Source organism: Ranitomeya variabilis, chromosome 6, assembly GCF_051348905.1.
Source record: "Ranitomeya variabilis isolate aRanVar5 chromosome 6, aRanVar5.hap1, whole genome shotgun sequence".
Lineage (NCBI taxonomy): Eukaryota > Metazoa > Chordata > Amphibia > Anura > Dendrobatidae > Ranitomeya > Ranitomeya variabilis.
The window spans coordinates 428,427,543-428,455,383 of record NC_135237.1 but is presented as its reverse complement, the minus strand read 5'-3'; the positions used below and the strand labels follow the sequence as shown (position 1 = coordinate 428,455,383).

The 27,841-nt window shown below is 42.4% G+C and overlaps 1 protein-coding gene across 1 annotated transcript in view; it reads left to right on the top strand.

Moving 5' to 3' along the window:
* The window catches only part of LAMA3 (laminin subunit alpha 3), a 287,589-nt gene that overhangs the window by 11,872 nt on the left and 247,876 nt on the right, over nucleotides 1-27,841 (top strand). Inside the window, exons 2-3 of the mRNA XM_077270374.1 lie at nucleotides 18,460-18,612; nucleotides 27,399-27,516. Coding sequence (XP_077126489.1) covers nucleotides 18,460-18,612; nucleotides 27,399-27,516 — 271 coding nt within the window. The remainder of the gene's footprint in view (nucleotides 1-18,459; nucleotides 18,613-27,398; nucleotides 27,517-27,841) is intronic.

Here is a 27,841-nt window from a genome sequence, read left to right as displayed (position 1 = left end):
GAGCGTGAGAGAATCTCAGCTTTTAGCTTGTGATACTCTTTGTATAGTCGTTCCCGGCACAAAGTAACAAACAGGAAAAAAAAGGTACACAGTCCTTGTAGTACCAACGGGGTCTGTCCGCACAGGTCAGTGTGTTTTACAAAACACACAATGGAGGTCTCCACACCTCAGACACTGAATGAGGCAATTGGCCTCCATTTTATTCACCAAAACAAGTCCTTGGGGTGGGATATGTGAGCAGTCATTCCCACCCATCTCTTATGACCGCTCGTAAAACCCGGCCCTGGAGCGGCCCAAAACAATCCTCTCAGCACTATAAGGGTATGTTTCCACGTTCAGGAAACGCTGCTTGTTTGACGCTGCGCAGCGCTGCAGCGTCAAACAAGCAGCGTCCAGATGTTCCAGCATAGTGGAGGGGATTTGATGAAATCCCGTCTCCACTATGCGTGGAAACCCGCACGCGGCGGCCCTGCGACTACGGACATGCTGTGCGTCTTTTCAGATCGCAGCATGCCCGTACACCTTGCGGGGACGCAGCGTCCCCGCAAGGCATATCACAGGGCCCTATGGGACAGAGCGATCATCCCGGATGTGAAGAGTTAACACATCCGGCATGATCGCGTCCCATTAAGGGGGCGGGGCTTAGCGCCGAGCGGCTTCGCCGCTGCGGCGATACCGCCGCCCATCCGTACCGTGGAGTCATACCCTAAGTGCTGGAGCATACCTCCGAGCTCACGTTACTGCAGCTAATAGCTTTGATGACACATATCTCCCCTCAAGGACTTGTCCGGCGGCCATCTTACAATCTATATACACACACGCTATATATCAATATACACACACACATTATATCTATATACACACACTACTGTATATATCTATATACACACATTATATGTCTACTTTATATACACATACTATATATATATATAATATATATATATATATATATATATATATATATATATATACAAACATATCTATATACACACACTATATATCTATATACACACAATATATATTTACACACACTATATACAGTATCTATATACACACATTGACATACAAACTCTGACACCTACACAGACAGTCATGAAGTGCACACATTATGCGCAAGCATCCTTACACATAATACAGACACATTTTTACATTAGTACAAACACACAAAGGAGTTGTTCACCACTCAGATATCGATGGCTTATCCTTAGGGCTCATTTCCACTGGCGAGGAAAACGGACGAGTGCAATCCGATAAAAAATCGGATTGCACTCGGACCAATGTTATTCAATAGTTGTCTTTTCATTTGCGCTTTTTTTCTCAGCCGAAATCGGACTGAGAAAAAAATCGCAGCCTGCTGCGATTTGCTGCGAGTCTCGGACGAGACTCGCCAATGCAAGTCAATGGGTGCGAGAAAAAAATCGCACAGCACTCGCACCATGCGAGTTCTGTCCGATTTTTACGCACCGGTGTCCTTTGAAAAGCCGGCAATTCAGCGCGGTGTACAGTTAAATCACACTGACAGGTTAGAATAGAATAGATATATACACATAGAATGTGTATATATACATATATATATGTCAGTGAGACACCTATATATGTATATTTATATTTAATGCAGCGCTAGAGAGCATAAAAGCCGCTAATTCAATTGCCAGCTTTTGCTCTCTCCTTCACAAACCCGACATGATATGAGACATGGTTTACATACAGTAAACCATCTCATATCCCCTTTTTTTTGCATATTCCACACTACTAATGTTAGTAGTGTGTATGTGCAAAATTTGGGCGCTGTAGCTGCTCAAATAAAGGGTTAAATGGCGGAAAAAATTGGCGTGGGCTCCCGCGCAATTTTCTCCGCCAGAGTGGTAAAGCCAGTGACTGAGGGCAGATATTAATAGCCAGGAGAGGGTCCATGGTTATTGGCCCCCCCGTGGCTACAAACATCTGCCCCCAGCCACCCCAGAAAAGGCACATCTGGAAGATGCGCCTATTCTGGCACTTGGCCACTCTCTTCCCACTCCCTGTAGCGGTGGGATATGGGGTAATGAAGGGTTAATGCCACCTTGCTATTGTAAGGTGACATTAAGCCAGATTAATAATGGAGAGGCGTCAATGATGACACCTATCCATTTTTAATCCAATTGTTTGAAAGGGTTAAAAAACACACACACATGATTTAAAAGTATTTTAATTAAATAAACACAGCGGTTGTTTTAATATTTTATTGCTCTCTCAATCCATTTGCTGACCCTCGCTTGGCAAAACAATAAATGCACAAGATACATACCCTCTGTTGAACCGTCACGTCCCACGAAGTAATCCATCTGAAAGGGTTAAAATAATTTACAAGCAGGAGCCCTGCAAAGGCAGCTGTGCTCGTGCTTGTAATTCCCCGGAGAATGAAGGAAATGTAGGTCATTGACCTACATTTCCTTCAGTCGCGGTGATGCGCCCCCTGGTGGATGTCCTCATATGACCTGGAGCGTGGGAAAAAGTTCCCAGGCTGCAGTTCATGAGAACATCCAGCAGGGGCGCATCACCGCGACTCAATGTAAGTACAGATCCAGCTTTCCTTTCAGCACCCGGGGATTACAGACACGAGCGAGTGGTTTATCGCAGCTCGTGCCTGTAATATTAGTTAACCCCTTCAGATGGATTACCGCGTGGGACGTGATCGGACATCAGAAGGTATGTATATTGTGTGTTTATTATTTTGCCAAGCGAGGGTGTTGCTGATGGATTGAGAGAGCAATAAATTATTAAAACAACCTGTTTGTTTCTTTCATTAAAATACTTTTTAATCGTGTGTGTGTGTGTGTTTTTTAACCCTTTCAGACAATTGGATTAATAATGGATAGGTGTCATAATTGACGCCTCTCCATTATTAATCCGGCTTAATGTCACCTTACAATAGCAAGGTGGCATTAACCCTTCATTACCCCATATCCCACCGCTACAGGGAGTGGGAAGAGAGTGGCCAAGTGCCAGAATAGGCGCATCTTCCAGATGTGCCTTTTCTGGGGTGGCTGGGGGCAGATGTTTGTAGCCAGGGGGGGGCAATAACCATGGACCCTCTCCTGGCTATTAATATCTGCCCTCAGTCACTGGCTTTACCACTCTGGCGGAGAAAATTGCGCGGGAGCCCACGCCAATTTTTTCCGCCATTTAACCCTTTAATTTCATAGCTAGAGACCCCAAATTTGACACACAGACACTTGTTACATTAGTGAAGAGGAATATGTAATAAAAGACGGGATATGAGATGGTTTACTGTGTGTAAACCATGTCTCATATCCTGTCGGGTTTGTGAAGGAGAAGGAAAAAGCCGGCAATTGAATTAGTGGCTTTTATGCTATCTAGCGCTGCATTAAAAATAAATATACATATATAGGTGTCTCACTGACATATATATATGTATATATACCTATTCTATGTGTATATATCTTCTCTATTCTAACCTGTCAGTGTGATTTTACTGTACACAGCGCTGATTTGCGGGCTTTTCAAAGGACACCGGTGCGTAAAAATCGGACAGCAATACGGATGTCATACGGATGTCAGACGGATGTTGCGATAAAAAATCGCATGACATTCGCATGACACTCGCATGATTATCCTCCGTTTTTTCGGTCTGTTAATCGGACCGATTTGTCTCTCGCCAGTGGAAATGTACCCTTAGGATTAGTGGTTTACAGCTCCTGTGGCAGACAAATGTACACAGACTACAGAGCTGAAACATCACGGCTCCATATACTGTGTAGTGGCTGGTGTGGGGTACTAAGGCTCTGCTCTTATTGAAGTGAATGGGAGCTTAGCTGCAGCACCAAGGAAAAGCCACTACATAGTGGATCTGTGTTTCTTCGGCTCCATGCATCGTGCACATCCGGCCTGCAGCGGCATTGCGAAAAGCTGATCAGTGCAGGTGCTGGGCGTTGAACGCCCACTGATCTGATATTGATGACCTATCCTTAAGATAGACTATCAACGTCTAAGAAGTGGACAATCCCTTTAAATAAATGGCTAATTGTTATTGTGCTACAAGATTCTTCTTTTGGTACATTCACAAGTACAGAAATTGCTGTGGATGTTCTTTTTTTTACTTTTAGACAGAAGATCTGCATTGGAATATACTAGCAATAATGTGGATGACTTTTTCCCACTTGTGTTGTGGATTTTTTAACTGCAGGGGTCAGATTGATTGTGGATTTTACGCACTGAGTGCAGTGGTGAAGTTAAAATGAGCAAAAAATAGAATTGTTGTGTATTTTGATACAGACAAGGTTAAACCACCATATTCATATTCCCTGGCGATCCCGTGGTAACACTTCTCTGGTCCGCACTGTACTCTCGCCACCTCCAGCAATGATGTCTCATTTGCAGCCATTTACAGGCTGCAGCGGTCTCAGGTGACCAGACATCATTGGGCTGGGTATGTGGAGATTGGCAGAAGACCGAGTGCTGCCACACGAGCGGAGGTGAGTGCAGCGGGATGTTTATCATTTATGCCATCAATTGTATTCACAGTTACGGTAAATCTTCTGCAGTGTCTGCACCGCTTGGGGCGGAGATGTTGGTGCAGGTTTCCCCACGTCTTGCTCCTGATTTGTTGCTGGTATGTGTGACTCTTAAAGACTCCTACAGATATCCTAATTTCATGGATCAGTGCTATAAGTAGTTTTCTCGGATAGCATTTGTACCTGTGATAGTTTATGAGGCCATTCACATGTCAGTGGTTTTTTGCAGACTGAGAAGTCCATGGAAAATCGCAGTGACATGTCTGATTTTCGGATCAAAAGCAGCAATGCAAGTCAATAGGTCTGTGAAAAAATTGCACTGCACTCGGATGCCAATTTTCCCAGACTGTGGCATATCAGAAGGTGGAGAAACTTTTCTATTTTTCTCCAAGCACTGGAGAACCGGATAACAATCATACAATACTCTGATCAAAGTCTGATCAGAATAATCAGTCTTTTTTTCTCATAAATCAGACATCTGAATGAGCCTTTAGCAATGTCGGACTAGGGTGCCAAGGGCCCACCAGCAGTCAACTCCAGGGGCCCATTTTTCACCTACATGCCAATGTGACATTATCCTCATTCACAAATTCAAATAACAATGAACTGGGTAGATTGATAAATGAATAAGATGCCGCCTGTGTCTGTACATAGTGATATAAGTATATAGTGCCTAGTACTGCTTATAAACAGTTGTACTCAAAAGTTTACATACCTCTGCAGAATTTTTGCTTTCTTGGCCTTTTTTCAGAGAATATGAATAATAACACCAAACCTTTTTCTCCACTCATGGTTAGTGGTTGGGTAAAGCTATTTATTGTCAAACTACTGTATTTTCTCTTTTTAAATCATAATGACAACCCAAAACATCCAAATGACCCTGATCAAAAGTTCACATACCCCATTTCTTAATATCGTATATTGCCCCCTCTAACATCAATGTCAGCTTGAAGTCTTTTGTGTTCGTTGTGGATGATGTTCTTTATTTTCTTGGATGGTAAAGCTGCCCACTCTTCTTGGCAAACAGCCTCCTGTTCCGGTAAATTCCTGGGCTGTCTAGCATGAACTGCGCGCTTGAGATCGCCCCAGATTGGCTCAATGATATTGAGGTCAGGAGACTGAGATGGCATCTCCAGAACCTTCACTTTTTTCTGCTCTAGCCAATGACAGGTCGATTTGGCCTTGTGTTTTGAGTCGTTGCGGAAAACTCGCTCCGCCCAAAGCACCGCCCCCTTCTATACGCGCTGTGATTCCGGATGTGTTCATTGCACACATCAGGAATCTCCGCACCCCATTCATAGGGCCCTGTGATTTACCTTGCAGCAACTCAGCATCGCCGCAAGGTACACGGACATGCTGCGTTCGAAAAAGACGCGCCACATGTCTGGAAACACAGGCTCGCCGGATGCGTGTTCGCACGCATAGTGCAGACGGGATTTCATAAAATCCCCTCCACTGTGCTGTAACATCTGGACGCTGCGGACTGAACGCTGCGGTTGTACGCAGCGCTCAATCTGCAGCTAATCCGGATGTAATCCGGACAGTGGACACGCACCCTAATGGTTGTGGCCAAAAAGTTGAATTTTGGTCTCATCACTCCAAATTACCTTGTTACAGAAGTTTTGAGGCTCATCTCTGTGCTGTTTTCTGTATTGTAGGTGAGATACTTTGTGGCATTTGCGCAGTATTAGCTTTTTTCTGGCAACTCGACCATGCAGCCCATTTTTCTTCAAGTGCCTCCTTAATGTGCATCTTGAAACAGCCACACCGCTAGTTTTCAGAGAGTCCAGTATTTCAGCTGATGTTATTTGTTTTTTATTTGCATCCCGAACAAATTTCCTGGCAGTTGTGGACAACATTTTTGTTGGTCTACCTGACCGGGTTTTGATTTTACAGAGCCCCTGATTTTCCATTTGTTATTCACAGTTTGACCACTGCTGACTGGCGTTATCAATTCCTTGGATATCTTTTTGTATCCCTTTCCTGTTTTATACAGTTCAACTACCTTTTACTGTAGATCTGTTGACCATTCTTTTTGCTTTCCCCATGACTCACAATCCGGAAACGTCAGTGGCTAGATGAATCATGCAAGAGTTTGTCTGGATCCTCGGAACTCACTCAGCTTTTATGCACACACTGATTACAAGCAAACAGGTCACAGATGAGGATGTCACCTTTAGTAGCCATTCAAACCCATTTGTGTCAACTTCTGTGCATGTTATCAGGCCACAATCACCAGGGTATGTGAACTTTTGATCAGGGTAATTTGAATGTTTTGGGTCATTATGATTTAAAAAGAGAAAACACAGTAGTTTGACAATAAATAGCTTCACCCAACCACTAACCATGAGTTGAGAAAAAGATTTGTTGTTATCATTCATATTCTCTGAAAAAAGGCCAAGAAAGCAAAAAGTCTGCCAGGAGATGTAAACTTTTGAGCACAACTGTAAGAGGGTGGTGGCCCACTTTTGCACAGGGGCCTACCAGAGGATTCTCTTGTTCCCTTGTGGGCCAGTCCAAGCCTGGCCATTAGGCTGAGCTCACATCTATGGCCAGCGTCGCACTATCATAGAATATGGCCGAGTGCTATGCGAGAAAACATCGTATAGTACTCCGCCCAGTGTTAATCTATGGGACAGCTCACATCAGCGTTTATTTTCTCAGCCGTATTCGACTTGCGTGTAAAATCGCAACATGCTGCTTTTGTCACCGAGATTCGGCCAAGACTTCCCAATGCAAACCAATGGGTATGAGAAAAAAATCACACAGCACTTGGACCATGCGATGTCCTTTGAAAAGCCGGCAATTCATCTGCCGCGTACAGTAACATTACAGCGTGACAGGTTAGAATAGAATAGATAGAATAGATATACAGGGTGGGCCATTTATATGGATACACCTAAATAAAATGGGAATGGTTGGTGATATCAACACCCTGTTTGTGGCACATTAGTATATGGGAGGGGGGAAACTTTTTAAGTTGGGTGGTGACCTCGGCGGCCATTTTGAAGTCGGCCATTTTGGATCCAACTTTATTTTTTCCAATGGGAAGAGAGTCATATGACACATCGAACTTATTGAGAATTTTACAAGAAAAACAATGGTGTGCTTGGTTTTAACGTAACTTTATTCTTTCATAAGTTTTTTACAAGTTTATGACCACTTATAAAACGTGTTAAAAGTGCTGTCCATTGTGTTGGATTGTCAATGCAACCCTCTTCTCCCACTCCTGACACACTGATAGTAATACCGCAGAAGAAATGCTAGCACAGGCTTCCAGTATCCGATGTTTCAGATGCTGCACATCTAGTGTCCTCACAGCATAGACAATTGCCTTCAGGTGACCCCAAAGATAAAAGTCTAAGGGGGTCAGATCGGGAGACCTTGGTGGCCATTCAAATGGCACACAATGACCTTCATGATGATTTCTTGCCCTCTTTATGCACTGAAGATGGCACGTTCAATGAGTTTTTCCTGCACGATGGTGCACCACCACATTATGGGTGTCAGGTCCGAGCATTCCTAAATGAACAGTTTCCTGGAAAGTGGATCGGTCGTCGTGGGCCAGTTTCAGAAAAATAATCTTTTATTAATTAATTGCATGCAAAGTAAACTGCACAAACACTATTGTAATTGTATATGTCACTGGCATCTATATATCTATTCTATGTGTATTAAGTGTATGTAATTCATCTATTTTATGCTGTCAGCGCCTGCTCTGATTTTACAGTTTGTGGCTGCCGAATTGCCGGCTTTTTTCTATCTATCTATGTAATATACAGTATATACATATATATGTCTGTGTCACTGACATCTACATATCTATCTATTCTATGTATATACAGTACAGAGCAAAAAGTTTGGACACACCTTCTCATTTAAAGATTTTTCTGTATTTTCATGACTATGAAAATTGTACATTCACACTGAAGGCATCAAAACTATGAATTAACACATGTGAAATTATATACTTAACAAAAAAGTGTGAAACAACTGAAAATAATTATATTCTTATATTCTAGGTTCTTCAAAGTAGCCACCTTTTGCTTTGATGACTGCTTTGCACACTCTTGGCATTCTCTTGATGAACTTCAAGAGGTAGTCACAGGGAATGGTCTTCCAACAATCTTGAAGGAGTTATCAGAGATGCTTAGCACTTGTTGGCCCTTTTGCCTTCACTCTGCGGTCCAGCTCACCCCAAACCATCTCGATTGGGTTCAGGTCTGGTGACTGTGGAGGCCAGGTCATCTGGCATAGCACCCCATCACTCTCCTTCTTGGTCAAATAGCTCTTTCACAGCCTGGAGGTGTGTTTGAGGTCATTGTCCTGTTGAAAAATAAATGATAGTTCAACTAAACGCAAAGCGGATGGAATAGCATGCCGCTGCAAGATGCTGTGGTAGCCATGCTGGTTCAGTATGCCTTCAGTTTTGAATAAATCCCCAACAGTGACACCAGCAAAGCACCCCCACACCATCACACCTCCTCCTCCATGCTTTACGGTGGTAACCAGGCATGTAGAGTCCATCCGTTCACCTTTTCTGCGTCGCACAAAGACACGGTGGTTGGAACCAAAGATCTCAAATTTTGACACATCAGACCAAAGCACAGATTTCCACTGGTCTAATGTCCATTCCTTGTGTTCTTTAGTCCAAATAAGTCTCTTTTGCTTGTTGCCTGTCCTTAGCAGTGGTTTCCTAGCAGCTATTTTACCATGAAGGCCTACTGCACAAAGTCTCCTCTTAACAGTTGTAGTGATGTGTCTGCTGCTAGAACTCTGTGTGGCATTGACCTGGTCTCTAATCTGAGCTGCTGTTAACCTGCGATTTCTGAGGCTGGTGACTTGGATAAACTTATCCTCAGAAGCAGAGGTGACTCTTGGTCTTCCTTTCCTGGGGCGGTCCTCATGTGAGCCAGTTTCTTTGTAGCGCTTGATGGTTTTTGCCACTGCACTTAAGGACACTTTCAAAGTTTTCCCAATTTTTCGGACTGACTGACCTTCATTTCTTAAAATAATGATGGCCACTCGTTTTTCTTTAATTAGCTAATTTTTTCTTGCCATAATACAAATTCTAACAGTCTATTCAGTAGGATTATCAGCTGTGTATCCACCAAACTTCTGCACAACACAACTGATGGTCCCAACCCCGTTTATAAGGCAAAAAATCCCACTTATTAAACATGACAGGGCACACCTGTGAAGTGAAAACCATTCCCGGTGACTACCTCTTGAAGCTCATCAAGAGAATGCCAAGAGTGTGCAAAGCAGTCATCAAGGTAAAAGGTGGCTACTTTGAAGAACCTAGAATATAAGACATAATTTCAGTTGTTTCACACTTTTTTGTTAAGTATATAATTCCACATGTGTTAATTCATAGTTTTGATGCCTTCAGTGCGAATGTACAATTTTCATGGTCATGAAAATACAGAAAAATCTTTAAATGAGAAGGTGTGTCCAAACTTTTGGTCTGTACTGCATATATACAGTGTATATATATATATATATATATATATATATATATATATATATGTTTTGAAGAATATTTCCTTTGAAAATGATGTGTAAATGACAGAGAATTGCTCTATATAAAAGCTCATGTTAAAATCGCATTGTAATCGGATGTAAATCGGATGCTAGGTGTGACAAATCGGATTGTACTCCCATGACACTTGCATTACACTCGTGCAACTCTTGGCAGTGAGAATCGGACCGATTTTGTATACGTTAATGCTGGATAGATAAGGTATGTTGCACTTTTCCATGTCATAAATATGATGTAGGTTTGTTTTGTCGTGAACGTCTGGGCTCAGAAACAGGTTGACTAAATGCAAACATGTGTCATCACAATCCAAATAGGTGTTACCGCTGTGTTCCTCCTAGCCACGAGTCATATACTGTATATTATGATCTTCTGGAAATTTATATTTTTCCTAAAATTATTTTGACATTGCATTGGATACATATTTATTCTTAATAAGATACATTTAATTTTAATTTATACTGTACACAGCCACAACATTAAAACCATTGTTAGGTGAAGTGAATAATATTCTCCCAATACAATGACAACGTGGTATATTCCCAATATGCAGTGAGTAGCACTTACCAAAAGTAGCCGAAGAAAGGGCAACTGATAAACATGCACCAGGGTCATGAGCGCCCAAGGTTCAATGATGACCAGAGATCTTCTTATTCAATCACAGAAATGGTTCACAGCGTCCTGTATATAGGGGTGTGTACATGCAGACTGGAAAAGTGCCTATGCTCACCACAAATAGCTGAAAGCACCTAAAATTGGGTCATAGCATCAGAATTGATGGAACCACATTGCAATAACTGTTCAAAAAGAGTTCCAGAAACTTGAAAGAAACTGGGTTAGATCTGCTGAGGCTGCACATTGGTGTATTATATATAGGCATGCCCTCTAAATAGTTCAACACACAGCCATTAATGTCTACACTGCTATCAACAAAAACAAGTACACCCCATAGGTTATCAGTGTTACACTCTCTCATACTGGTCACTGAAAGTTCAGCATGGAACTTCATGGCAATTAACTTCCTGAGAATCGGGAAAAAAAGAATTGCTACTCTAAATAAAGATGGCCTAGGCTATTAGATCATTGCCAACATGCTGAACCTGAACTGCAGCACGGCGGCCAAGACCATGAATGCCAACAAATACTGTGACATACTGAAGCAAAGCCTGATCCCGTCCCTTCGAAAGCTGGTCTACAGGGCAGTATTCCAACATGATAATGACCCCAAACACACTTCCAAGACGACCACTGCCTTGCTAAAGAAACTCCTCTATGGCAAGACTAAGCACAGTAAGAAGACAAAAGGTAGTTATACTACATCAGCAAAGTCTCTCCCAGGCAAAGATTTCAAATCAGACTGGGGTTTGTGTTCAAGGTTTTTTAAAGAAGCACCAAAAGAAATGTAGTCTGTTGAGTACTGTAGATACAGTGGTCGACCATTACACTTAGTACAGCAAATGAAAGACACATCATTCTTACTTCACTTCAGAATAGGAAGATGTCCAGTAGTTCCATCAGCTCAAAACTGGCAGCAACTTTCCACACAACTACACCCATCTTTCTTTGGAGAAATCATGCCAGAAGTAGTCTTCATGGAAGAATTGTGTACAAAAAAACATATCTTCAATATGAAGACAAGGTCAGGTGACTCAACTATGCAAGAAAACTAAGGAACTCTGGTGCAGAAAAATGGCATCCGGTGCTCTGGACTGATGAATAAAAATGTGAAATATTTGGCTGTAACAGAAGATAGTGTCTCCACCAAAGGGTTGGAGAGCAGTACAATAAGGCATGTCTGCAGGAAACAGTGAAGCATGGTGGAGGTTTCCCTACAATTGTGGCCAAAAGTTTTAAGACTGACACAAATTTTGGTTTTCACAGTTTGCTTCAGTGTTTTTAGATCTTGTAGAGCTTGTAGTCTGATGCTTCTATGATTACTGGAGGACAATTATAAGTATGTCATACATTTTTAATCTTTTATTTACAAATACATCAAGTTTCTCAAACGATTGAACATTTACAGTCCTGTTACTTTTTCAAGACTTCTGACCTTCACCCTTGCAACTGGATATCAGCTTCAGGGCCAAAATCTGACTGACGATAGCCCATTCTTACATACTTGGAGTGTATCACAATTCTGTGTTTTTGTTTGTCCATCTGTTTTTTGAGTATTAACCACAGGTTCTTGATGGGATTAAGATCTGGAGAGTTTCTACCCATGTACTGAATATGTCATTATTTGTGTTAGCCAAGCCATTTGGTTATGACTTTTGCCTTATTACATGGTCTCCATCATGCTGGAAAAATCATGTGTTCATCACCAAATTGCCCCCGGATCCTTGAGAGAAGTTGCTCTAAGTTGCTCTTTGAGGATGTAGATATACCTTTCTTTATTTATGACTGTGTTCTTAGGCAAAATTCTATGTGAGACCAATCTCTTGCATGAAAAGTAACCCCACACATGAATGGTCTCAGGATCCTTTACGCTTGGCATGACACAGGACTCATGGTAGTGCTCACCCTTTCTTCTCTGAGCAATCTTTCTTCTAGATGTCCCAAACAGTCTGATGGGGACATTATCAATGAAAATATATTTGCAGGAAATACAGGGCTTGAATTGCAGAGGACTGGGGAAAAATGAATTTTCTTTGATAAAGCCTCCTTCAGACTGTTTGGGACATCTGAAAAAATGATTGTCCTGAGAAGAAAAGGTGAGTGCTACCATGAGTCTTCCGTCATGCCAGTAGTAAAGCATCCTGAGACCATCCATGTGTGGGGATGCTTTTCATGTAAGGGAGTAGGTTCACTCACAGTTTTCCCAAAGATGAATTCACACTGTGTTGAGGCACCCTTTCAGTGGCCCCAACGGGGGCTTACGTCAGAACGCCCTCAAAACTGGAGTCTTATTATATCTGAGTGTCCGTCTCCAGTAATCGTACACTCTCAAAAATGATGCACGGCAGAGCACCCGTTTGCTCTGTTGGCACCATTATGGTCTATTGCCCCGTCAAAATATTTGGAGCTCGTACTGGCCAGTGACTGTTCGGGTCTCAACGCTGAACACGGACTATCTGCTAAAGTCTGGAGCAGTGCTTGGGTAAGTCTGTGGTGGCGGCGCGGGAGGAAAGAGACATTTATTATTTTATTTTCTTACCAGTTAGGGTAACGATATTTTCAATGGGGTTCCTTGTCACAATGCAAAACTGATAACTAAATGGCTCGGTGAATAAAACATTGATATTTTGTGTCCATGGCCAGGAAACTCCCCAGATTTCAATCCCTTGAGATCCTTTGCTCAGTCCTCAAAAAGTGGAAAGACAAACAAAAACATAGAATTGTGATAAACTCCAAGCACTGATTAGGCAAGAATAGGTCATCATCAGTGAGGGCGAATTGCAAAAGCTTTGAAAAATAAAAGTCCAAACAGTAAATATTGAGTCTTTACATAAACTTGATGTATTTGTCAATAAAAGTTTAAACCTTTTGTTTGTTTTTTTCCACCTGATAAAGACGCCAGTGCAGCATTGAAACTCGCTGTGAATAAAAAACCTTATCATCATTGTTGAAGAATCGGTTGACTCCAACAACGCAGCCCACCGTGATGCTTTATCCAACTGGATCCAATATTTCCTGGAGGATTTGTCCACCAGCCACGGGGCAGCCACTGCTTTTCTCTATGCCTATATTGGAGTTATGCCTGTCTCATCTCCACCAGTTGAGTGTTAACCAAACACGTGCCCACTCTCCAGCCACAGGGTATCACCCTTTTGCGATCTGGTTCCCACGTCTAAATCTCTTCATAGATAAAAATTTTAAAACCTTTGAACTACTTTAAATTGTGCTTCACTTATCATAGAAACATCTGACTGAAAGATCTAAAAACACTGAGGTTACGAACTTTGTAAGAACCAAAATGTATGTCAGTCTCAAAACTTTTGCCCACAATTGCCAGAGAGTAATATTTGACATTTCCAGGCCACGCCATATGTTTTCACTGTTATTTGATAATATGGCTAAGAAACCATACAGTAGCAAAAGCAACGTTTTGTAGGACCCTGTTGGAGTAAGTTCTGGGTGATTCACTGCATTCTGAATGACGCAGTATTTAATCTCAGCTCTTAAATATTACATGATTTTAAGCATACATCTAATTGCTTCAAACCGCAGTGTGACCCATCCCAGGGATTTGGGTTTTGTTTATTATCCATTAAATTGAACAAGGGATGAAACCAAACTGCTGATCGGACTGTGTTACTGTGTGATTGTGCTGGGATCTCCTTTGTATGGCAGTGATGAAGCTCTGACAGTTATAAAGCTGTGACACATTGAGAGTTCTGCCCAATGTGTCCGTGTTTGATTATAGCTAAGATCTACTGAGGTGCAACTGATAAAGTTATTATATTGTGACTCATGAGATAAAGGTATTTTCTTTGGCTGCTGCTAATCTCACGCTGCTCAGTGTATTCCGTCTTTTAGTGGATGATTCACAGTCGCTTTCTGTTTTTGGAGCTATCATGTCCTGTCTTGTAGTAATTTATAATAATAGAGCGGGCGGCTTTTCTTGTCAAACATTGGAAATTGGACACTTCCAGCATTTTCTTCTGCATGCTTGTGCTTTATTGTTTGTTTTACATTCACAATGTAATGGGGACTTTCACAGAGACTAAAAGTAAGACCAATCCCAAAATGTGACTTTAAAGGTTTTGTAAGAGTGTGTGATGATTGAATGTACACACTTTATTGGTTACTCTAGAATAATCATTTTAGTAAAGTTGTTTAAAGGGAATCTGTCACCAGGTTTTTGCCACCTAATCTGAGAGCAGCATGATGTAGGAGCAGAGACCCTGATTCCAGCGATGGGTCACTTACTGAACTTTTGATAACATCACTATTTTATCAGCATATCATCACTAGATAGAGCAGATAACTGGTAGATCTGTAGCAGAGAAAACAGATTTTATCAAAACGAGAGCAAGCAGCCCAGTAGATGATACATTGCTGGAATCAGGGTCTCTGCTCCCTACATCATGCTTCTCTCTGAAAGGGTACCAAATATCATGATTAAAGATTCCATTTAAAAGATTGCCTCTATGTTGAACTGAAATTTAGGTTATACTGACTTGTCATCCAACAGTACCAATTTCACACATCTTGGGTGTCACAGTGAAATGCTCCTTTATTCGCTTTATCATTTTTAAATATGATATGTGTCATGTGACAGCTACACATAAAGCTCAGTGTACACCAAAAAGAGCTGCAAGACTTTTCTATTTACATTTTTTGCTTTCCTTAGGATATGCAGGGAACACATTAGGCAGGGAACAGAGGAGGCAGAGAACAAAGGAGGCAGGGACTAGATGAGGCAGGGAACAGAGGAGGCAGAGCACAAAGGAGGCAGGGAACAGAGGAGTCAGGGAACAGAGGAGTCAGGGAACAGGAGTCAGGGAACAGAGGAGTCAGGGAACAGAGGAGTCAGGGAACAGGAGGCAGGGAACAGGAGAGGCAGGGAACAGGAGAGGCAGGGAACAGGAGAGGCAGGGAACGGAGGAGGCAGGGAACGGAGGAGGCAGGGAACAGAGGAGGCAGTGAACAGAGGAGGCAGGGAATAGAGGAGGCAGGGAACAGAGGAGGCAGTGAACAGAGGAGGCAGGGAATAGAGGAGGCAGGGAATAGAGGAGGCAGGGAACAGAGGAGGCAGTGAACAGAGGAGACAGGAGGCAGGGAACAGATGAGGCAGGGAACAGATGAGGCAGAGAACAGAGGAGTCAGGGAACAGAGGAGTCAGAACAGAGGAGGCAGGGAACAGACGAGGCAGGGAACAGAGGAGTCAGGGAAAAGAGGAGTCAGGGAACAGAGGAGTCAGGGAACAGAGGAGTCAGGGAACAGAGGAGGCAGAGAACAGAGGAGGCAGGGAACAGACTAGGTAGAGAGGCAGGGAACAGACTAGGCAGAGAACAGAGGAAGCAGGGAACAGATGAGGCAGGGAACAAATGAGGCAGGGAACAGATGAGGCAGGGAACAGAGAAGGCAGGGAATAGATGAGGCAGGGAACAGATGAGGCAGAGAACAGAAGAGGCAGGGAACAGACTAGGCAGAGAACAGGAGGCAGGGAACAGATCAGGCAGAGAACAGAGGAATCGGGGAATAGATGAGGCAGGAAACAGATTATGCAGAGAAGAGAGGAGGCAGGGAACAGATGAGGCAGACAACAGAGGAGGCAGGGAACAGATGAGGCAGGGACTAGATGAGACAGGGAACAGAGGAGGCAGGGAACAGAGGAGGCAGGGAACAGAGGAGGCACGGAATAGAGGAGGCAGGGAACAGAGGAGGCAGGGAACAGAGGAAGCACGGAATAGAGGAAGCAGTGAACAGAGGAGGCAGGAAACAGGAGGCAGGGAACAGATGAGGCAGGGAACAGATGAGGCAGAGAACAGAGGAGTCAGGGAACAGAGGAGTCAGAGAACAGAGGAGGCAGGGAACAGACGAGGCAGGGAACAGACGAGGCAGGGAACAGGAGTCAGGGAAAAGAGGAGTCAGGGACCAGAGGAGGCAGGGAACAGACTAGGCAGAGAGGCAGGGAACAGTCTAGGCAGAGAACAGAGGAAGCAGGGAACAGATGAGGCAGGGAACAGATGAGGCAGGGAACAGATGAGGCAGGGAACAGAGAAGGCAGGAATAGATGAGGCAGAGAACAGAAGAGGCAGGGAACAGACTAGGCAGAGAACAGAAGAGGCAGGGAACAGATCAGGCAGAGAACAGAGGAAACGGGGAATAGATGAGGCAGGGAACAAATGAGGCAGGGAACAGATGAGGCAGGGAATAGATGAGGCAGGGAAGAGAGAAGGCAGGGAATAGATGAGGCAGGGAACAGATGAGGCAGAGAACAGAAGAGGCAGGGAACAGACTAGGCAGAGAACAGGAGGCAGGGAACAGATCAGGCAGAGAACAGAGGAAACGGGGAATAGATGAGGCAGGAAACAGATTAAGCAGAGAAGAGAGGAGGCAGGGAACAGATGAGGCAGACAACAGAGGAGGCAGGAAACAGGAGGCAGGGAACAGATGAGGCAGGGACTAGATGAGACAGGGAACAGAGGAAGCAGGGAACAGAGGAGGCACGGAATAGAGGAGGCAGGGAACAGAGGAGGCAGGGAACAGGAGGCACGGAATAGAGGCAGGGAACAGAGGAGGCAGTGAACAGAGGAGGCAGGAAACAGGAGGCAGGGAACAGATGAGGCAGGGAACAGATGAGGCAGAGAACAGAGGAGTCAGGGAACAGAGGAGTCAGAGAACAGAGGAGGCAGGGAACAGACAAGGCAGGGAACAGACGAGGCAGGGAACAGAGGAGTCAGGGAAAAGAGGAGTCAGAACAGAGGAGTCAGGGAACAGAGGAGTCAGGGAACAGAGGAGGCAGAGAACAGAGGAGGCAGGGAACAGACTAGGCAGAGAGGCAGGGAACAGACTAGGCAGAGAACAGAGGAAGCAGGGAACAGATGAGGCAGGGAACAAATGAGGCAGGGAACAGATGAGGCAGGGAATAGATGAGGCAGGGAACAGAGAAGGCAGGGAATAGATGAGGCAGGGAACAGATGAGGCAGAGAACAGAAGAGGCAGGGAACAGACTAGGCAGAGAACAGAGGAGGCAGGGAACAGATCAGGCAGAGAACAGGAAACAGGGAATAGATGAGGCAGGAAACAGATTAAGCAGAGAAGAGAGGAGGCAGGGAACAGATGAGGCAGACAACAGAGGAGGCAAGAAACAGGAGGCAGGGAACAGATGAGGCAGGGATCAGAGGAGGCAGGGAACAGAGGAGGCAGGGAACAGAGGAGGCAGGAAACAGAGGAGGCAGGGAACAGTGGAGGCAGGGAACAGAGGAGGCAGGAAACAGAGGAGGCAGGGAACAGAGGAGGCAGGGAACAGAGGAGGCAGGAAACAGAGGAGGCAGGGAACAGTGGAGGCTGGGAACAGAGGGGGCCGGTAATAGAGGAGGCTGGTAACAGCAGCAAAATCCTGTCCAGACTCATTGTATGAAGTGCGCATGTTTGGCCATTGCTCCCATGCAACAATAGAGGCTGGCCTCTGGGCAATTAGCAATAACAAATACACAAAATAAGTGATTGGAAGAGAATTAAGGCAAATAAAAATTGCAATTAATTTGTGTTACTATTATTTAAAATGTCTTCAGTAATCTAGTTCTAGTTCTTCTACTCCTTATATTTCTCATTGACCAAATAAATTTATTGCCTGAAAGCGATTCTACTCTTTATTTTTTATGGTTAATACGTATGAACATAATGTAATCCTTCCTAATAATTCTGCATGTAGAATAGGACATGAGTCTGAAATCTAAGCCTGCTCCATCTGTGATATTTTTCCTTTAAATTCTTAAGTTATGTTTTCCCTCACAGGGGCAGTCTTGCGATTTCTGCGATTCTTCTGACCCTAATAAAGCACATCCTGCTTCCAATGCCATTGATGGCACAGAGCGATGGTGGCAAAGTCCCCCGTTATCCCTGGGCTTAAGATACAATGAAGTGAATGTCACTGTTGACCTTGGGCAGGTAAGCAGCGTTGGGCCATATTCCTGTATTATCATGTCTTACAGAAGCTGATTACTTCCCAATATCAATCATCAGCTTTCTATATCTAAACCTCTGTCCGTGGTGCTGATGGTGGGAGAGGTGAGGTGCCACATTTAACAATTAAATAGCGTGAATTATATCTGTGAAATAATTGCTCCGTCTCAATTACACTTGATAAACCATCAGCAATTTTTCATCTGGTTGCAAAAATTGTTTTAGTCTTTGCTGATATAATTATTAACCGGAGAGATTGTGGATATGAGTGATTTCTGCCGTATGTCATATCAGTGTAATGGAATGTGAAGGCCATGGGTATGTACGGTATTTCCAATTATTACGGTATATTAACTAAAAAAAATCAACCTGAAAATATTTCTAAGCAGTAATAAAACAAAGCACAGTCTTTTGTGACATGATCACAGCATTTGTATGATAGATACGGTATGTTGCTTTCGGTATGATCGATACTTTATGTTGCTGTATGTGTGATAGAAATATTAATGTATGTGATAGATATCTTACTGTGTATAATATATCAGTTTCTGTATGTATGATTTGTTGCTTTATGTGTGATAGATATGATGTGTATATGATGTACAGTACAGACCAAAAGTTTGGACACACCTCATTTAAAGATTTTTCTGTATTTTCATGACTATGAAAATTGTACATTCACACTGAAGGCATCAAAACTATGAATTAACACATGTGGAATTATATACTTGAAGGAATTATACGATCTTGAAGGAGTTCCCAGAGATGCTTAGCACTTGGCCCTTTTGCCTTCACTCTGCGGTCCAGCTCACCCCAAACCATCTCGATTGGGTTCAGGTCTGGTGGCTGTGGAGGCCAGGTCATCTGGCATAGCACCCCATCACTCTCCTTCTTGGTCAAATAGCCCTTACACAGCCTGGAGGTGTGTTTGGGGTCATTGTCCTGTTGAAAAATAAATGATGGTCCAAACCAGATGGAATAGCATGCCGCTGCAAGATGCTGTGGTAGCCATGCTGGTTCAGTATGCCTTCAGTTTTGAATAAATCCCCAACAGTGTCACCAGCAAAGCACCCCCACACCATCACACCTCCTCCTCCATGCTTCACGGTGGGAACCAGGCATGTAGAGTCCACCCGTTCACTTTTTCTGCGTCACACAAAGACACGGTGGTTGGAACCTAAGATCTCAAATTTGGACTCATCAGAGCAAAGCACAGATTTCACAGATTTCCACTGGTCTAATGTCCATTCCTTGCGTTCTTTAGCCCAAACAAGTCTCTTCTGCTTGTTGCCTGTCCTTAGCAGTGATTTCCTAGCAGCTATTTTACCATGAAGGCCTGCTGTACAAAGTCTCCTCTTAACAGTTGTGGTAGAGATGTGTCTGCTGCGAGAACTCTGTGTGGCATTGACCTGGTCTCTAATCTGAGCTGCTGTTAACCTGCGATTTCTGAGGCTGGTGACTCGGATAAACTTATCCTCAGAAGCAGAGGCGACTCTTGGTCTTCCTTTCCTGGGGCGGTCTTCATGTGAGCCAGTTTCTTTGTAGCGCTTGATGGTTTTTGCCACTGCACTTGGGGACACTTTCAAAGTTTTCCCAATTTTTCGGACTGACTGACCTTCATTTCTTAAAGTAATGATGGCCACTCGTTTTTCTTTACTTAGCTGCTTTTTTCTTGCCATAATACAAATTCTAACAGTCTCTTCAGTAGGACTATCAGCTGTGTATCCACCAGACTTCTGCACAACACAACTGATGGTCACATCCCCATTTATAAGGCAAGAAATCCCACTTATTAAACCTGACAGGGCACACCTGTGAAGTGAAAACCATTCTCGGTGACTACCTCTTGAAGCTCATCAAGAGAATGCCAAGAGTGTGCAAAGCAGTCATCAACGCAAAAGGTGGCTACTCTGAAGAACCTAGAATATAAGACATAATTTCAGTTGTTTCACACTTTTTTGTTAAGTATATAATTCCACATGTGTTAATTCATAGTTTTGATGCCTTCAGTGTGAATGTACAATTTTCATAGTCATGAAAATACAGAAAAAAATTTAAATGAGAAGGTGTGTCCAAACTTTTGGTCTGTACTGTATATAATTGCTATGTTGCTATACTTTATATGTGGCAGGTATATGGTATATCATACCTTTGTCCCTATAAGGCTATGTTCACACGTTGCGTTTTTGGTGCATTTTTTGCTGCGTTTTGATTGTTGCGTTTTTGTCTCTTGTGCACACTGATAAGCTTTAGTGGTACAAAATGAAGCAAGATTTCACTTCCTTAGGTTTTTGCACCAAAAACGGAGCAACAACTGACACCTGCCTTTTCTGCTGTGTTTTTGCACTTACCCATTGTTTCCTATGGGTGAAAAAACGTTGGAAATACAAAGAAAAAAAGCCGAAAGAAGTGACATGCTGCAGTTTGCAAAAACACACCAGTTTTTTTGCTGGTACTGTAAAACAGAGCTTAAAATTTGCATAAGAAAAAATACAGCAAAAAAAACAAAACACTGCAAAAACGTAACGTTTGACCTTGCCTAAGAATGATGCATATTTTGTGTGCTGGATTGATTCTGTATGCATGGTGCACTGCGTTATGTATATTAAAAGTGCAGCTGCTTGTATGACTAATATGTTTCTGTATTCTGGTTGCTAGGTTGTAATGTTTCCCCAGGACATGCCTCATCATAGGAAATGAGAAGGAGATTATCATTGACCTTAGTACTTTATTCTTGATAGCTTTTCATTGAAGGCAGTCAGTGTAAAGAACAGTTGATAAATGTATGAAATAGAGAAATAGGTCCTCTTTTATTAATGCATTTGTGCCTCATGCCAAAATGATGTCTGATCTGCTCTGTGACATATCCATTATACGGAGTTTGCCGTAATTGGCATCAACCACGTCAGTTTGGAAAACAAGGTTAAAAAGTTGGAGTGACCTCCTGCTTGTCCTGGATTTGGACACATTTATGAAATGCAACAAAGAAAAAAAATCTACCCAGCACTTAGTGTACAATAAGGTCCGTCCTTCTAACCAGTGTGAAAATGAATGACAACGATGCATGGCGTAATGATAATGTGGATCCATGGCTTTCACAAAGAATCCGGGTGCTCAAGTAGGTTACGAACCCGTAGTCCAATATAAAAAGAGCTTGGCACGCCACGTTTCTAAATTGAATGATGCACGGTATTTTGTGACAATTTTACCAAAGAATGGAGCTTGGAGATAAAAAAAAAATTTCATAACATACAGTACCTCAATAAAGTAGTGTAGCTTTAACTTCAAGGGGTTGTCCACTGCTCAGACAAGCCCTTTTCAATGTCTGTATTACTCCGTGTAAAATAAAATAAGTCTGTATTCACCTTCGGCGTTGGCACCACTCCAGTGACATCGACATTGGGTTTCCTGGGGCTTGCGTGATGTTATGTCCCCTGAGCCCTTCAGCCCAAAACTGGCTGCTAATGGGCCACTTCAATCTCACTTCCTTCTGACAAAATGGACGTCCAAAGGAAGTCAGAATTGCTACTGCCCTCTGACCTCTTCCAAATATCAGTTACAATTTTATTTTACATGGGGTAACATAGCAATTGAGAAAGGGTTTTCTGAGTAGTGAACTTCTCCTTTAAAATGGAACTATATTTCAACAAACTTTGCACAAATCAATAGTAGAGGTAAATATAAGACACGTTTTAATGTATCTTATCAGAGAAATCAACTTCCTTCTCCATTTATTCACCACTTAAAGGGAATCTGTCAATAGGATTAACCCTCCTAAGCCATCGATATGAGGAGGAATACACACTTTTCTTAATATGTATATGAGCGGGACATAGATCTTAAGGAAGTAAAAATCCTAAAAGTCCTATAGGAAGTAGAAATCCTAAAAGTCAGTGTCGACCCTTTAACGAGCCTTGACACATGACTTAGGATAAAAGCCAAAACCAGAATCTCAATTTGCAGACACCGTGTTTCGGAGTACTGTCCCTTGTCGGCTTAAAGTCTCCTCATCTCGGCATGCTTAACATATCACTCTCCGCAAGGAGAAACGTTACCCCTTGGATCCCAAATGAAATTTCAACAAATTCTTAATGCAGACGACATAACACCATCTGTAAAAAAGCTTAAGTTGAAAAGAGGATGGCTTCTACAAGTGGATAATGGTCCTAAACACATGTCAAAATCCACAATAGACTACATCAAATGGCGCAAGATGAAGGTTTTACAATGGCCCTCACAGTTCCTTGATCTGAGCATCATTGAAAATCTGTGGCTAGATCTCAAAATCACAGTACATGCAAGACAACCTAGGAATCTCACAGTACTGGAAGAATTTTCCAAGTTAAGAATGGATGGCAATCCCTCAAGCAAGAATTGAAAGATTCTTGACTGGCTACAAAATACGTTTACAAGCAATGATACTTTCAAAAAGGGGTGATACTACGTACTAACTATGCAGGGTGCCCAAATTTTTGCATCGGCTCATTTTCCTTTTTGTAGCTTTTAAAATGTCAAAAATGAAAAAAAAAATGTTTCCTAAAATACAAAGGAAATGTGTCATCTTTGACTATAGCCCCTTTAGAGATCATTTACCGTAATCTTCAACTTGCTTAACTATTCACAATAGCAGTAATTTTAACCAGGGGTGCACAAACTTTGCCACTGTAGTAGGAGGAAGGAAGTTTTTGAAATGAATAATAAAACTGTAATTTTTTCAGCACAAATGAATGACAAAACAATAATTTCTATGGGTATGGCAAAGTCACCAACTTGGTATTACAGGTACTTCTCAGTCTCTAGCATAGACTGTCTCCCATGAACTGTCTTTCCCCAGCTACAGTACAACAAGCACCGCTGCGCTAACCCAGCTGCCCAATATTAGACCTGCAAGACCCAGACTAGAGAATACGAACGACCTTTTCCACCCAGGCTCCTTTGGTCACTCATAAATCCCAGACCCCAAATCCAGTCATAAATAAAACCATCTCAGTAACCTATTGTTACTGGTGCACTTTGGGACTGACATCACCGAGGCCAACCATCCCAGTGACACATATTTGCCACCAGGACATTACCTCCTGCTTTCTTACATCCTCCTTTGGTAAACAGGGAATGTCCAGCTTTAGACCATTTGCCCACCTTTTGATACCAGACCGAGGTGTCAGGAATGGTACCCTCTGTAGTACCTCCTTGGTTTTAAATTCCTGTTAACCTGTAATAAGTGTTCCCAGATTTTATGACCTGTTGTGCAGAGTCAATCATGTCAATGTCAGACTTATCAAAATGTTATATTCCTTTTATTATAAATTCCCTTATACCTGGCACAGTCAGATTCATAATAAACAGCTAATAAATAACTTTATAGTTGATGTCTGCTGTGACTCATGTGTGCATCTAATTAATGTAGCGTTTCACAAGTCTTCCCCACTTTCATAAAATCATGAAAAAGAATGGCAGAGTTGGAAGGGACCTTGGTCATGTTATCAAACCCCCTGCTCAATTCAGGTTCACTAAATCATCCCAGACAGATGTCTGTCCAGCCTCTGTTTGAAGACTTCCATGGAAGAAGAACTCACCACCTTTGGTGGCCGCCTGTTCCACTCATTGATCACCCTCACTGTCAAAAAGTTTTTTCTAATATCTAATCTGTGTCTCCTCCCATTCAGTTTCATCCTATTGCTTCTAGTCTTTCCTTGTGCAAATGAGAATAAAGATGATCCTTCTACAATGTGACAGCCCTTGAGATATTTGTAAACAGCTATTACGTCTCCTCTCAGTCTTCTTTTTTACAAGCTAAACATTCCCAAATCCTGCAACCGTTCCTCATAGGATATAGTTTGCAGATTGATCACAATTCTAGTCGCCCTTCTCTGAACTTGCTCCAGTTTGTTCATGTTTTCTTAAAATGTGGTGCCCAGAACTGGACACAGTATTCCTTTTCTTCTTCTTTTGCGAAACTCGATCGTGCTGACTACGCCAAGTGTAAAGTAGTTCGAGGTGGCAGTCGTGGGTGAGGGAAGCATCGTCCGCGCCCTGCCACGCTACAGGAAATTGGGGTCCTGGCTAGCTGTGTGTGCTGATGTTACCTTGGCCAGGGCCGAACTGGGCCCTGCCACACAAACCCCACAAAGAACACATACTATAACACTCTCCACCCCCAATCAGTGAATTTTGCTATACTTTGTTGTGCCCCTCAACAATCCACTTAGGGTATGTTCCCACGGTTAGTAAACGCTGTGGGTTGGACGCTGCGTACATTGATGTCCAATGTTGCCGCTCCAACAACAGCACTGTGCAGTGTATACAGGAGAAGTCGTACTCGTACGCTCACAAATACTGATTAAAATACTGACCAAATATTGACCGTGTGAACGTGACTCGCTTGTATGTATTTTCTCGGACTGTGTGACAATAGACAGGTCCCTTAGCTTCCTAAATGACCATGGCTGAAGCTTTGATTTTGAAGTTACCTAGGAAAAAAGTACCTTTTAGCAGGAACTACTGTTTTTTAGCAGCTAATACAATGCAGACTACCAATGTATTTTAAAAGTTGATGAACCATTACATTCAGTATGGAGCCTATTGTGTTAGACTCTCTTGTGGGAAATCAGGAGCCCGTAGCATTTAGAGAGTAGAGAACAGTGTTGCATGTAATGGGACAGAAATGTATCACTGTACACATGTGTTATATATACTTAAATATACAGTGGAGATAAGTGGGGCAGACGGCTCTTTTCGGAAGAAAAGACAGTTGTGGAGAGAAAGGAGCATTATTACACTGGGGTAACAGGAAGCTCCTGTCTGTAGGATATCAAAATATTTGTTATAGTCGCTATGATTTCCTTGTACAAGGAGCTTTGTGTCTACTGATGCTACATTTTTGGTGCACTTAGACAGACCGATCTTGGTCTGTTACCCTGTGCCAATGTACTATATAAGTGGGCTGACTGTGAATTGCTTTCGGACCTGTTTACACAGTGCAACGAGTATTTATGGGAACAATCATTAATGCAGTTGTTCTGTCCCCATAAATTATATAATCGTCAGTACATTCCCTGATTACACGGGGCAATGAGCTACCAATACTTGTGAGATTTATGCCTGCATTAAATGTCTATTTAATAGTGATGAGCGAATATACTCGTTACTCGAGATTTCTCGAGCATGCTCGGGGGTCCTCCGAGTATTTTTTAGTGTTCGGAGATTTAGTTTTTCTTGCCGCAGCTGAATGATTTACATCTGTTAGCCAGCATAAGTACATGTGGGTGTTGCCTGGTTGCTAGGGAATCCCCACATGTACTTATGCTGGCTATCAGATGTAAATCATTCAGCTGCGGCAAGAAAAACTACATCTCCGAGCACTAATAAATACTCGGAGGACCCCAGAGCGTGCTGGAGAAATCTCAAGTAACGAGTATATTCGCTCATCACTACTAATCAACAAAGGAGCATTGTGTTAGTTTGTTGGGTTATCACTGGCATGTTTTATAGGCTGATGATCAAGAATATACATTATTACAAACATTCCTTCACTGATTCTTGGGCCATCTGAATGAACCGTTAAGATGCATTTAGGTGGGCCAATCTCAGCCCATTAATGGCCATTGATTGACTATATACACATTGATTGGCACTCTTTTAGATACCTGCTTACACTGGCCAGCAAGTACTGTTGGGAACAGCATGATAATTAATATAGTTGTGCCGTCCACATACAGCAACATGTTACCGGCAATCTCCTTTTTTACTCGGAGTAATGGGATGCCTACAATGATGATTTTTATGCTGCCGTAAATTATTAAATTGCCCAACAAATGTTTTGCTCTGCTGTCAAATAATCTCCAGCATGTTTACACCAGCCAGTTCTCAACCGGCTAAATGCACTTTTAGTCTCTTGTGTTGTTCCCTAAACTACTTACATGATGGTGCTGTACAGCGGATTTTATGTGCCTGTAATCTGCGTTTAGATAACCATAGGTGCAGGTTGCAGAACGGATTTATGCAGCCTAATGCTAAGTTTAGCTTATATTGCCTTGCTACACAGTTGCATTTCCTGCTTTTGAAGTGCCTCCTCTACTTTATGGCACCCACTCTCGGGCCTTGGCTGGCAATTGTCCACAAGTTTTAAGATCTTACTTTGTTGTAACATATTAAAAGAAAAAAACATTTTTCCCCGATGAGCTCACAATGTTATTCATGCCACGGGACAGTAGTAAATACTTAGCCCAAATAAACGGTTTATGATTTGGCAGGGGGAGCTGGCTGGAAGGTCAGGAGCAGTACGACTGCAGCATGCTGACGTCTAAAAAAAATATGAATCAGTACTGGTTTAACGTCAGTTCATCTGAAATCCAGCAGTCCTGTAAAAAATGTTTTAGATCTGTACAATTGTTTTTTTTTTCCCACTTTTTCTTTTATGCATCGTGAAAACCATATTTTTTATTTTCCTGTCAACTAAAGCTGTATGAGAACTTTATCTTACTGTGTCATACCATTGAATTTATTTCAGCTTTTATTATGGCAGAATACATAAAGAAATTGTAGAATTTTTGTAATTAATTTTACACTGCTCAGTAATAACCTAAAATGGCAATGTCTCTACTGTAAGGCTTGTTACAGTTGTGAAGATACCAAATATGTATAAGTTCTGATTTCAGATGCTCATTAAATACATTTTTTGGTTCATTATGTCTATATTGTTTCTTGCAACTTTATTTTCTAATTTCTTATTTTAAAAAATAATATTATTATCTTCATGTTTGTTTCGCTAGGTTTTCCATGTTGCTTATGTTCTCATTAAATTTGCAAACTCTCCTCGGCCTGATCTTTGGGTACTTGAGCGATCAGTTGACTTTGGAAGCACTTATATTCCTTGGCAATATTTTGCTAGTAAGTACATTTATCTTTCTTTATAGCTTTTTTATATATGTGTCTGTTATTAGCAGATGATATCAGAGTAGAAAGTTTCCCATGTGATATACCGTAATTGGATTCTTCCATACGCTCTTGTGTGAGATATTAATATGTAAAAGCTAGGGGTTCATTATAATCTCCCCTATGCTAAGGAGCCGAATATATGATTTAAAACGTGAATGTTGGCTTTAGAATAAGCTGATGCGAAGCGCAGGTGTTATACCTTCTAGTGCAGTAATCCAGGAGGAATTTCTTGGCATGGTGCCTTCATCAGGCTCGCTGCTCTCATATACTTTGTGCT